Source organism: Scardinius erythrophthalmus (assembly GCF_964197995.2).
Source record: "Scardinius erythrophthalmus genome assembly, chromosome: 3".
Taxonomy (NCBI): Eukaryota; Metazoa; Chordata; class Actinopteri; order Cypriniformes; family Leuciscidae; genus Scardinius; species Scardinius erythrophthalmus.
In genome coordinates this window covers 697,501-710,000 of record NC_138223.1, presented here as the reverse complement: position 1 = coordinate 710,000, position 12,500 = coordinate 697,501, and the positions used below count along the sequence as shown (strand labels likewise).

General features: G+C 42.2%; 2 protein-coding genes across 2 annotated transcripts in view; one reads left to right on the top strand and one right to left on the bottom strand.

The window, feature by feature from the left end:
* Window positions 1-1,512, top strand: part of grtp1a (growth hormone regulated TBC protein 1a) — a 14,482-nt gene extending 12,970 nt beyond the window's left edge. The window contains exons 6-8 of the mRNA XM_081361037.1: window positions 1-157; window positions 238-423; window positions 1,171-1,512. The exon at window positions 1-157 is cut by the window's left edge and continues 16 nt beyond it. Coding sequence (XP_081217163.1) covers window positions 1-157; window positions 238-423; window positions 1,171-1,263 — 436 coding nt within the window. The 3' untranslated portion in view covers window positions 1,264-1,512. The remainder of the gene's footprint in view (window positions 158-237; window positions 424-1,170) is intronic.
* A 1,179-nt stretch (window positions 1,513-2,691) lies between these two features.
* Window positions 2,692-12,500, bottom strand: part of lamp1a (lysosomal associated membrane protein 1a) — a 17,074-nt gene continuing 7,265 nt past the window's right edge. The window contains exons 5-9 of the mRNA XM_081361814.1: window positions 9,993-10,201; window positions 7,998-8,120; window positions 7,445-7,511; window positions 6,374-6,541; window positions 2,692-4,503 (exon numbers count right to left, since the gene is read on the bottom strand). Of these exons, the coding sequence (XP_081217940.1) occupies window positions 4,364-4,503; window positions 6,374-6,541; window positions 7,445-7,511; window positions 7,998-8,120; window positions 9,993-10,201 (707 nt within the window). The 3' untranslated portion in view covers window positions 2,692-4,363. The remainder of the gene's footprint in view (window positions 4,504-6,373; window positions 6,542-7,444; window positions 7,512-7,997; window positions 8,121-9,992; window positions 10,202-12,500) is intronic.

Below are 12,500 nucleotides of genomic sequence, written 5' to 3'. Positions count from 1 at the left end.
TATGCTGGGTCTGAAGGCGGATCAGGAGGTTCTGGGAGAGCTGGTGCGGCTCAAGGTTCCGGCGGTCTGGCGGCTCATGCAGGATCACGGGGTCATGTGGTCTCTGGTGGTCTCGCGCTGGTTCATCTGCCTGTTCATCGACGTCCTGCCTGTGGAGGTACGGAAGCGTGATCATGTGACCCGGCGATCATGTGACCCGCCGGCTCCGCACTGACCCTCTGCTTCTGCTCCCGTCAGACGGTGCTCCGGGTCTGGGACTGTCTGTTCTACGAGGGCTCGAAGATCCTGTTCCGTGTGGCTCTGACTTTGATCCGACACCATCAGGACCTGATCCTGCAGGCCCAGAACCTGCCCGACGTCTGCGAGCGCTTCAAACGCATCACCAGAGGAGCCTTCGTCCACGACTGCCACGCCTTCATGCAGGTGAAACTCAAAGCCTTACTCATCATTTTAAGGGTTTTCACTCTTCACAGATTTGGTTGGATTAGAACATCATCATCATCAAAAAAATAATTTTCTTTTTTTATTTATTTAATAAATGGTCAATTAAAACCAGTCCTTTACATGCAATCTACAAGCAATCACATCATTACTGCATGGCACAAGCTGATTGGCCTCTGCTGATCCTGCAGCCAATGAGATTGCTTGCTCAACATTAAAAGAGTCTGGTTGAGTGTTTGCTGCAAGGTATTTCGTCTAAACCCCTCAAACTCCCCAGCTCCACCTGCCTAGATCTAAGCTAGAAAATCCAGCTTTTAATGTTTATATGTCTATGTGGGTGTTTAATTTACACGTTTTTAACACAAACCATGTGTAAATTCATAAGTCGACACCATTGCTGAGTATTTTCTCCTTAAAACTGCAGTGAACCAAAGACAGTCTCAAAAACACGGTTTATTTTCAAGGAAAAAAACATTTAAAAATGTAATTTTGGTGATCAAAGATGAGTTTTAAGGGATTAAATGATTGAGTACAGGGGGAATTGGGGAGAATCAATTAATTATAATTCACTGCCATTTTGTGAATTTTAAGTAATCAATTAAAATTTTACTATTTATTTTAAAATTTAATCACAAGTATTTCGTTTTTTAGAATCTGATGAGGTAATTCAGTTAGCATGTGATGTCATCAGTTACCTACTGATCCGCAGGGATTCTCACTGTTTTCCAGGCGATCTTCCTGGATCCCGGGAGTCTCTCCAAGTCCACCATGTCGAAGCTTCGCGAGAGCTGCCGTGCGCGGATCGTAGCCGGAGAATCCTGACGTCAACACTCAAACATTCCCACTGTTAGTCTGCAGACGCTCACTCAGTAGTGTGCACTAACAGACTCTTTCATGAAGATGTGTATTTTCTTACGTTTGTAGAACTCGGAGTGTGTGTATAATGTGTGTATAGATGTAGAATAATCACAGATGCTGGACTCGAGATGCGCTTTCGACTGAACTGCAATCATTTCTTCTTAGTTTAAGACCAATAATACTGTGAAATAAAACTGACTGTAAAAGAACGCCGATGGTTGTGTGTGCTATAGTGAGTGTTTGATCTTTACACAAACTCTTCACAGCGGGTCTAAGAAATAGATTTAATAGAAATCTCTACGCAGAGAAAAAACTTTTTCATTCAAATCAAAATGGCGGACAAACAAAATGATGGAAAATTATAAAGGACAGAGAAAACTAAATTTGGATGTTTAGAATTTAAATGTTTTCAGAAGTTATGTTTTTGCAAAAATCCTTCTATCTCTGGAACACCAGGTGGCGCTGTGCTCAAACTTCTCAGGTTCCTTCAGAACATGCTGTCGATGATCCATACCAAATTTTGTGCCAATGTCAAATCGTTTATAAGATATTGCAATTTATGACAAATTTCAAAATGGCGGACTGGTGGTTCGTCTGATCCTGGCAAATTGGTATCCCAGATTCAGCATTGACAAGATATCCGATGAAACGTACCGAGTTTCATTTTGATCAATCAAAGTTTGGCCGAAATACAAGTGATTCGTCATGAACGAAAGGAACCAAATAATTAAATATTTATATTCCCTGTAAATTATCATTGGCTGCATTATAATGAGTTCTTAATTCAAAATATGATCACGATTGCATAGGTGGAAGTTTTCTGGGAATTTGGCTGTTAAAAGTATAACATTTAAAGCCCCTGAAATGAACGAAATGACTCGAATAAAGATTTGTTCATTTTGATGAACGAGAGAGTTGCGAACTATTGGAATACTGTACTTTTCAAAATGGCCACTACTGTAATGGGCGGAGTCTTAGTGTAAGAAGTTTTTTTTAGAACAAAAGGGTTCAAAGGTTAAAACCATCTGAAAGGCGAATATTTGAACTGGTGGTGGCGCTATAGAGTTAATCCTAGAAACCCCAAAGTTGGTCAGATTGCTATTCATTACAATCACTACATATGTGCCAATTTTCATAATTTGCATACTTGCGGTTCATACGCTGTCATGGACTCCCAGTGGAGAGGAAGAAGCCGCTCATGACTAAACTAATGAGACTTTAAAATGAAAACTGAATATTGATCAAAATACTATTCCAGCATATAAATAATTCTAAAAGAATACTGTATATAATCATTTGAAGCATTAGTCTTAATTAACTGGGAAGAATATTTGTTGCATTCTGGGAGCTGCTCATGACGACAGCTGAGGCGATTATTAAACAGACACAGAGTGCAGGTCATTATGTATTTATTAACCTCAAACCCTGATGCATAAAAATAATGAAACATTCGCTACAAAAGTTACAGAAACCAGCAAACACGGCACTGGAGTCACATGACCCAATGACACGTCATGTGACCCATCAAGCTCACCATGATAAAGAACTCCAAAGCAGATCAAACCCATGAAACATGATCGTGTGCTTCATCATCATCATCATCTACAGGATCTCTTTAACAGCATTTAATGCTCGTAATAAACACAATGATGCACATGTCGTGTCATTCTGATGATGATGATGATGATGATGAAGACGACATGCACTTTAAACACAGCGAAGAGTTTCTTATAAACATCCCAGAAAACCACAACATCCCGTTTTCAGACTCGGATCTCATTCATTCTCGTTAAACACAGTCTCACGAATTCCCTTTTCACTCCAGCAACAAACTGACCCGTCATCATCATCATCAGTTACACTGACAGCTGCTGATCGTGTGTGTGTGCGTGCGGGATCATGGGTAATTCACCAGCGGCTCTATTCAGGTTTCATGTTTCTATATAACTAAAACAAACATAAATTATTAATATCAGGTGGCATTTAATGCCAGTCTCACTGTCTCTCACACACACACACACACACACACACACACACACACACACACACACACACACACACACACACACACACACACACACACACACACACACACACACACACACACACACACACACACACACACACACACACACACACACACACACGTCTTTATACTGAGCTAATGATATTTTCTATCCTCGACACCAACCCTCACAGAAACTATGCATTTCTACATTTGGAATAAAATGGTTCCGTATGTTTATTCATCTATGTGACGGAACCCTGAACTCTGACCCCTGACCACACACGACAGGAGGAGCACATGCATGTAGAACACAAACCAACACACACACACTTATGTAAATGAGGTGATGTCATACACTTCTATTATTGTTGTCGATTAAAATGACTACACACACACACACACACAGAACACAGTAATAAGGTTTCATTTGTTAACATGAGTCCAATAACTAATAACTATTTTTAAAGTTAATCTCAACATTTACTAATCATTTTTTAAGATCATAAGTTGAACCTGTTAATAACATTAATGAAAGAACATGAACATTTTTGCTAACTAATATATATATAAAAAGAAATCATAAATGTTTTTATGCATGTTAATGACTGATGCCAACAAATGAGAGCTTATTGTAAAGTGTTACTGAAGACATTTAACATCTTTAGAATAAAAACATAATAATAATATTAATAATAATAAAATGACATTATTTCTGAATGATTTTTATAAAAGAGGACGAGTGAAGGTTTGTCAGACTCATCGGATATGAACTGGTTGATCTCACTCGTGACCTCTGACCTAAAGCAATCATTTACACAGATTATTTAATATAACGGCTTTAAAGGAAGAAACTGAACAACAGAAAACGAGTCGCTGAGAGACAGACGACAGTCGCACACACACACACACACACACACCAGTGTCCCCTGACCTCTGACCTCACAGCAAGGAAGAACCGAATGAACCAGCTCTCGCTCACACACACACTCACTCAGTCCAGCTGCAGCCAATCACAGCCCAGACGGAGGATGATGATGATGGTGGTGATGATGAGGATCAGATGGTCTGGTACCCGGCGTGTGTTCTCTTCCTCCCGATCAGATACGCGATGAGGACGATCACAACCAGACCAGCCAGAGCCGCTCCGACGATGATGGGAATCAGCATGTTCTCCCGATCCACACGACACTCCTCCGCTACACACACACACACACACACACACACACACACACACACACACACACACACACACACACACACACACACACACACACACACACACACACACACACACACACACACACACACACACACACACACACACACACACACACAAAAATTGTGATTGGTCAGTGGTGTTATTCTGTTTGTTTGATTTTGAATGTTACACAGAGAACTGCAACATTAATGACTGTTTCAAACACACGTCCACCATTGGTCGGTCAGTCAGATAGCCCCGCCCTGAACTCGCGTGATTGGTTGAGTCAGAAGTCGTGTCACAGACTCTTTAGGAATCAAACTCCCAGTGACTGACTTCACCCTCATCCTTCCCTCGGGTCATTTTTAACTTTTCAAAAATGGAGTGTTCATCAGAGGGGTCTAAGACTCCAGGGCCCGTATTCATAAAGATTCTAAGAATCCTCTCAGAAAACTCTTAATTTAGCTTAAAAACTTTTACGTAGGAGTCTTAGCTTAAGAGCAATTCGGGACTGATCTGAGAGCAACTCTGAGTAAGGAAAAGACAAAAACTTTTATCTTAGTAAGAAGGCGGGGTTGACCCTGTTGCTATGTATGACACAATCTTTTGAAGACTGTGATTGGTTGGTTGTCCAAGAAGGGGAAAAAAGTGATTTTAAGTATAGGGTCTATTCTAAGCCTTCACTTTGAAATTACATGCGTAATTTTTCCTATTTGACCGTTCTTACACACACACATTATATATATAAATCCTTATTTTATTAACCATGCTGTTGATTTCCTATAAGGTATTTGCTTGGCTTAGAATGATAAAAATTGTTCCACTCTTTCTAATTACACTGATTGCTGGCATGTCTATTTAAATGGTGGTTTGAATGTTGGTTTTAATGTATCAAACATGGAATTTTCCCAGTTGCCAAATATCGTAATGTAGTGATTACTTTCATTTCGGGCGCTATGGCATTTCTGCGCTGTGTTGGAGATATTAGCGTGTCTCTAAAAAGATCTGTCACAAACATGATCCCTGCATGATCTAATCTATAGTGTCTTATTAACTCACTGTCATCCATTGTCTGCAACACATTTCTTCTCCTTCTTCGTCTTTCTGCCATTTTCTCCTCTGCTAAAGAAACTCTTAAGCCTCTTAAAAGTCCTCGTCCGTGCTCCTAACAATTTTGACCTTAAGACCTCTTTTAAGGGTTAAGATGCTTTCTGAATTACTTTTTTCTTTACTAGGATTTTTTCTTTAAATTTAAGAGTAAACGCCCACATTTCTAAGAATTTTCTTAGAATTTTGTCACTAGGAGCTACTCTTTGCATTAAGATTCTTTATGAATACGGGCCCAGGACTTGACCCACGAATACACAGAATTTGTTTTAATGGATTCGAGGATTTTTTTTGGTGACCCCTTTAGGAATGAATGGAATGTGAGGAATGCTTCAGTACACAATTAATGATTGTATAATGTCTACATGTGTATCTGAATGCACACTGAAGAGAAACTGGCTTTAGGACCCAGAGGAACAGCTCATTTACTCCATACAGAGATATAAGCCCATCTAGAGTCATCAAATATCATCTTATATTTCTCCACAAGAGGTCAAAGACACACAATGCATGAAATTGTGAGTTATTTTGAATTTAAGTTGGAAGTTTAAGTTTAAATTACTATTTATTATTTATTGATCAAATCTAGTAATTTAAAGGTAAATAAAATAATAAATCTCCAAAAAAATTGCATTAAAGATATTATCAAAATGAAATAAGATAAGCTTTCTGGACGAGTATTACTTTAGGGCTTCGGGTCGTTTAGATGTGGAGGATTTACAGCGACTGTGAGCCGCGGATCACATGACACGGGTCAGTACCTGCAGAGAAGCGGTTCTCGGTGACGTTGAAGGGCTGGAGCTGCAGACTGAAGGTGTTGATGGAGAAGCTGGGAACCACAGCGAGCGTTTGCTCAGTGCTGCACATGTAGGAGCGACCCACGCTGCACTGCAGGAGGTCCAGGGAGACGTTACTCGCCTCGAACCGATCTATCAGACCATCAGAACAACATCAAACCTCATCAGCGGTGCTTTTAGGACTCAGAAACACTGTGTTTGAGTCCACAGACGGAACGTTCTGGATTATACAGTCAGGGGTGGATCAATTATCAATTAGAGGTGCAACGGGTCACAAAATTCACGGATCGGATCATTTTTCGGATCGGCAAAAATAAAATAAGTAAATAAATGAATAAATGAATGAATGAATGAATAACTGATAAAGTTCAAACATTATTAAACACAAGTGAACAGTCAGTAATAAAATAAGAACAAATACACAAATTACAAGCAGAGATGAATACTAAATAACAAGGTTAACAATTAATAATAATTAAGCCTAAATGTAAAACACCACTTTGTTCACTGCAGAAATTAAATATAGTTTCATCTTTGTTAAAGCTGTATTTTGCTGTTTTATTAACATTAATGACACAGACGACAGCTGGAATATTAGGCCACTGTCACTTTAAGACCGAAAACACCCGGTTTCTTCCTCAACTCTTCACTTGAGAGAGAACACTTGTCGAGACTAATTATTAGACAAGTATTTAGACTATTGTGTGTGTGTGTGTGTGTCAGTTCAAGAGCAAAGAAACGCGAAAGAGGAATCAATTCGGTGCTCGAGCATTATCTAAAACGTCTCTCTCTCTCTTTCAATTCAATTCAAAATGTGCTTTATCGGCATGAAGACGGTTACAATGTATTACAATCGAAGTATTGCCAAAGCATTTCTCATTTATACCGTGAATCATCATACATGTGCATATACGGCACGTACGGATCAACTGCGATCCGTTGCACCCCTAGGATCAACATGTTGATATAGGAGAAGTGTGAAAAGCCCAGACTGAACGCACTAGCACTAGCGTCTCGAGTCCTGAACTCACTCACCCGTCATGTCGGACCAGAAGGCGGAAACGATGACGGCGCTCAGATGAAACTTCTGCGTGGTCGAGTTCTGCAGCGACACACGAGACATGATCAGAGGGAGGAAGAGTCACATGACCAGAGGGAGGAAGAGTCACATGATCAGAGAGACACAGTGGATTCGAGGAGTTTTGTGGTTGAAATTTTAAAAAGTAACGAATCCTTCATTCACGGGTCAATTTGACCCCCTTAGGAATGAATGGAATGCGAGGAATGCTTCAGTACACATAGAAAAACCTAAAAATGCTCAAAATTCAAACTAAAAATGCTAAAACTTTACCAAAAACGTATTGTTGTATCAACTACATGTGTATCTGAATGCACACTGAAGAGAAACTGGCTTTAGGACCCAGAGGAACAGCTCATTTACTCCATATAGAGATATAAGCCCATCTAGAGTCATCAAATATCATCTTATATTATTATTATTGAGTTCTGCAGCGACACACGAGACATGATCAGAGGGAGGAAGAGTCACATGACCAGAGACACACACAGGGAACAGAGAGAGTCTGACCTGTGTGAAGGTGAACGTGAGGTTGGTCAGGTCCTGGGTCAGCGTGAGGGTGGCGACCGTGACCCCGCACGACCCCGAGGCTCTGGTGCTGTTGGGCTGCAGGTTCACGACCTCACTGACGCTCTGTGGGGGGTCAGATGAAGCGTCAGCGGCGGGAAACATGACCACAGCAGGACGTGAGAGTGTGTGTGTGTGTTGGATAGGTTTAGGGGTCGAGTGTGTGTGTGTTGGATAGGTTTAGGGGTCGAGTGTGTGTGTGTGCGTGTGTGTGTGTTGGATAGGTTTAGGGGTCGAGTGTGTGTGTGTTGGATAGGTTTAGGGGTCGAGTGTGTGTGTGTGCGTGTGTGTGTGTTGGATAGGTTTAGGGGTCGAGTGTGTGTGTGTGTGTGTGTGTGTTGGATAGGTTTAGGGGTCGAGTGTGTGTGTGTGTGTGTTGGATAGGTTTAGGGGTCGAGTGTGTGTGTGTGTGTGTGTGTGTGTGTGTGTGTGTGTTGGATAGGTTTAGGGGTTGAGTGTGTGTGTGTGTGTGTTGGATAGGTTTAGGGGTCGAGTGTGTGTGTGTGTGTGTGTGTGTGTGTGTGTGTGTGTTGGATAGGTTTAGGGGTCGAGTGTGTGTGTGTGTGTGTGTGTGTGTGTGTGTTGGATAGGTTTAGGGGTCGTATGTGTGTGTGTGTGTGTGTGTGTGTGTGTTGGATAGGTTTAGGGGTTGTGTGTGTGTGTGTTGGATAGGTTTAGGGGTTGTGTGTGTGTGTGTGTGTGTGTGTGTGTGTGTGTGTGTGTGTGTGTGTTGGATAGGTTTAGGGGTCGAGTGTGTGTGTTGGATAGGTTTAGGAGTTGAGTGTGTGTGTGTGTGTGTGTGTGTGTGTGTTGGATAGGTTTAGGGGTCGTGTGTGTGTGTGTGTGTGTTGGATAGGTTTAGGGGTCGTGTGTGTGTGTGTGTGTGTGTGTGTGTGTGTGTGTGTCTGTGTGTTTTGGATAGGTTTAGGGGTCGTGTGTGTGTGTGTGTGTGTGTGTTGGATAGGCTTAGGGGTCATGTGTGTGTGTGTGTGTGTTGGATAGGTTTAGGGGTCGTGTGTGTGTGTGTGTGTGTGTGTGTGTGTGTGTTGGATAGGTTTAGGGGTCGTGTGTGTGTGTGTGTGTGTGTGTGTTTTGGATAGGTTTAGGGGTCGTGTGTGTGTGTGTGTGTGTGTTGGATAGGTTTAGGGGTCGTGTGTGTGTGTGTTGGATAGGTTTAGGGGTCGTGTGTGTGTGTGTGTGTGTGTGTGTTGGATAGGCTTAGGGGTCGTGTGTGTGTGTGTGTGTGTGTTGGATAGGTTTAGGGGTCGTGTGTGTGTGTGTGTGTGTGTGTGTGTGTGTGTGTGTGTGTGTGTGTGTGTGTGTGTTGGATAGGTTTAGGGGTCGTGTGTGTGTGTGTGTGTGTGTGTGTGTGTGTGTGTGTGTGTGTGTGTGTGTGTGTTTTGGATAGGTTTAGGGGTCGTGTGTGTGTGTGTGTGTTGGATAGGTTTAGGGGTCGTGTGTGTGTGTGTGTGTTGGATAGGTTTAGGGGTCGTGTGTGTGTGTGTTGGATAGGTTTAGGGGTCGTGTGTGTGTGTTGGATAGGTTTGGGGGTCGAGTGTGTGTGTGTGTGTTTTGGATAGGTTTAGGGGTCGTGTGTGTGTGTGTGTGTGTGTGTGTGTGTGTGTGTGTGTTTTGGATAGGTTTAGGGGTCGTGTGTGTGTGTGTGTGTTGGATAGGTTTAGGGGTCGTGTGTGTGTGTGTTGGATAGGTTTAGGGGTCGTGTGTGTGTGTTGGATAGGTTTAGGGGTCGTGTGTGTGTGTGTGTGTGTGTGTGTGTGTGTGTTGGATAGGTTTGGGGGTCGTGTGTGTGTGTGTTGGATAGGTTTAGGGGTCGTGTGTGTGTGTGTGTGTGTGTGTGTGTGTGTTGGATAGGTTTGGGGGTCGAGTGTGTGTGTGTTGGATAGGTTTAGGGGTTGAGTGTGTGTGTGTGTGTATCACCTTGTTCAGGGACTTTGAGAGGTGTGTGATGTTGAGCTGGAGCCCCATCAGCGCCAATAGACAGATGGTGCCGTTGCCGTTGGTAACGCTGTAGTTGCCCCGGACCGGGGTGGATGGGGGGGCGGGGGGTGCGGTGGGGGCAGCTGTGGTTCTGGGTGTGTGTGTCGGGACGACGGTTGTAGACGTCTGATCAGCACTGCAAACACTCTCTATATACACACACACACACACACACACACACACCTCAGTTTTAGTACACAGAATCGATGATGCAAACTTGATCAGAGATGAGACGCATTCAAGTTCTGCTGTAACTCTACAGAGTCATTACCCAGACCAGCAGAGCACACACACACCAGAGTCGAGACCTGCGCACACACACACACACACCAGAGTCGAGACCTGCGCACACACACACACACACACACACACACTGCTCCCGCACGCAACATTCGTGTTTTGTCCTAAAAATCTGACATCTCAGTTCATCTCGATCTCAGTAACCTGAGGTGTTATCAGTGAAGCTGAAGCACAGTTAGTCCTTCATCACGTCAGCACTCGGTCGGTTATAATCAGAGGAGGCGAGGGGACTCTCTTAAAGGCTTCTGATTGGCCATCGCGTTCAAGAAATCAACATGTACGTCTGTGATTGGCTATATAGATCAGCGCTGCAAACATGTTATAAACAGAAACTTGTTCTGGCCTGTAAATCATTTCTATTTTGTTTTAGTTGTTCTTGTTGCTTTTGTGCAACATATGAATAATAATTTAACCCTGGGACCTTGATGTTGCAAGTGTGTGTGTGCGCGTGAGTGTGTGTGTGAGAGAGAGTGTGTGTGCGCACGTTTGTGTGTGTGTGTGTGTGTGTGTGAGAGAGTGAGAGTGAGTGTGTATGAGCGAGTGAGTGTGTGTGAGAGAGTGAGTGTGTGTATGAGCTGTGAGTGTGTGTGTGTGCGCGTGAGTGTGTGTGTGTGTGTGTGTGTGTGTGTGTGTGTCAGTCTTGTGTGTGTCAGTCTTGTGTGTGTTACATCTGTCAGCTGCAGGTGTCCTCATCTTCCAGCAGAGGGCAGTCTAGTCCCTCACTGTTTCCACAGACTCTGTTATTCCCGGACTTGATTTCCCAGAAGCCTCTGCTCATTATTAGAGTGTCTGTCTCAGCTGTGTCTCGTTGCATTTGATCATCACTGTATTTAAATGCCTTTTGCCTTCAGTCAGTGTGAAGTCTAGTGTGTTTGATTTGGCTCACACTCTCGGTCAGCATTTTAAGCAGTTGCTGGTTTCTTTACATCGCTCTGTTACATATGCAAGAGAGAGTACACATGTTAATTCTCATGAGAGCCTTTTGTTTTCTCGAGGGGTAGCGCAGACCTGCTGGCACCCGCCTTACACTCTCATTAGAGCATCAGTAGAGCATTAGTAGAGTGGTAGGGTTAGGGTTACACCGTGTCCTGACTACACGCGACGCGATAAAATTCCAGCGACAGGCAGTGTGTCTGTCCACACTAGACGCGACTGTGAGACGCCACAACGTCAATCAAAAATCACAGCCAATCAGAACAGCGTGTGGGCGGAGTCTCGCAGCGAGTGCACAACACTAGAGAGTAAACTTGACGGCACTCGCAAGAAGTAGCTACATAATCTAGGGCTGTCAACTTTAGCCGTTTAGTCGACTAATCGGTCGATGCCGTCTTGGTCGACTGACATTCTCATTGGTCGACCAGTCGCATAATTTTTATTTTTTTTTCACCAATAAAGAAATTTTCATTGATTTACTCCTTGATATTTATTCCTTTTATAAGCAGTTATATATTACTGTATTCTAAATATAATTAGCCTATGTTTTATCCCCAACTTTAAATGCTTTAATTTAGGCTATTTATAACAGCGCCACAGTTTAGCGCACCACGTAGAACACTCGGGAACCGCACCTGTGGCTGCACTGCTGCTTCGCGCTCAGTGAGGAATATAGGTAGACATTCAGACATGATAGTGACACATTCAGAATTAATAGTAAACTACAGAACAGCGCGAGCGGGAAGCGGCGCACCTCACGCGGGCAGGGCTTATATGCTCCTAACGGACACTGCACTATAGTGATGTAAAACACACACAGTCTGTTAACTTAAGCAATACTTTTAAGTCTAATATTTTTCTGACTAACAAATTACTGACACAGTAAAGGGTAGATTTAAATACAGAAAAACAACATTTAAATAAAGGAAAAAATGAAATTTAAATAAAGAAAAAACGAAATTTAAATAAAGAAAAAAATTAAATTTAAATAAAGAAAAACAAAATTTAAATACAGAAAAAACGAAATTTAAATACAGAAAAAACGAAATTTAAATAAAGAAAAAACGAAATTTAAATTTAAATAAAGAAAAACGAAATTTAAATAAAGAAAAAACGAAATTTAAATTTAAATAAAGAAAACGAAATTTAAATAAAGAAAAACGAAATCAAGTTAGCCTAAATTAAAAACGGGATCCCAGGTGTCAATAAAAAAAC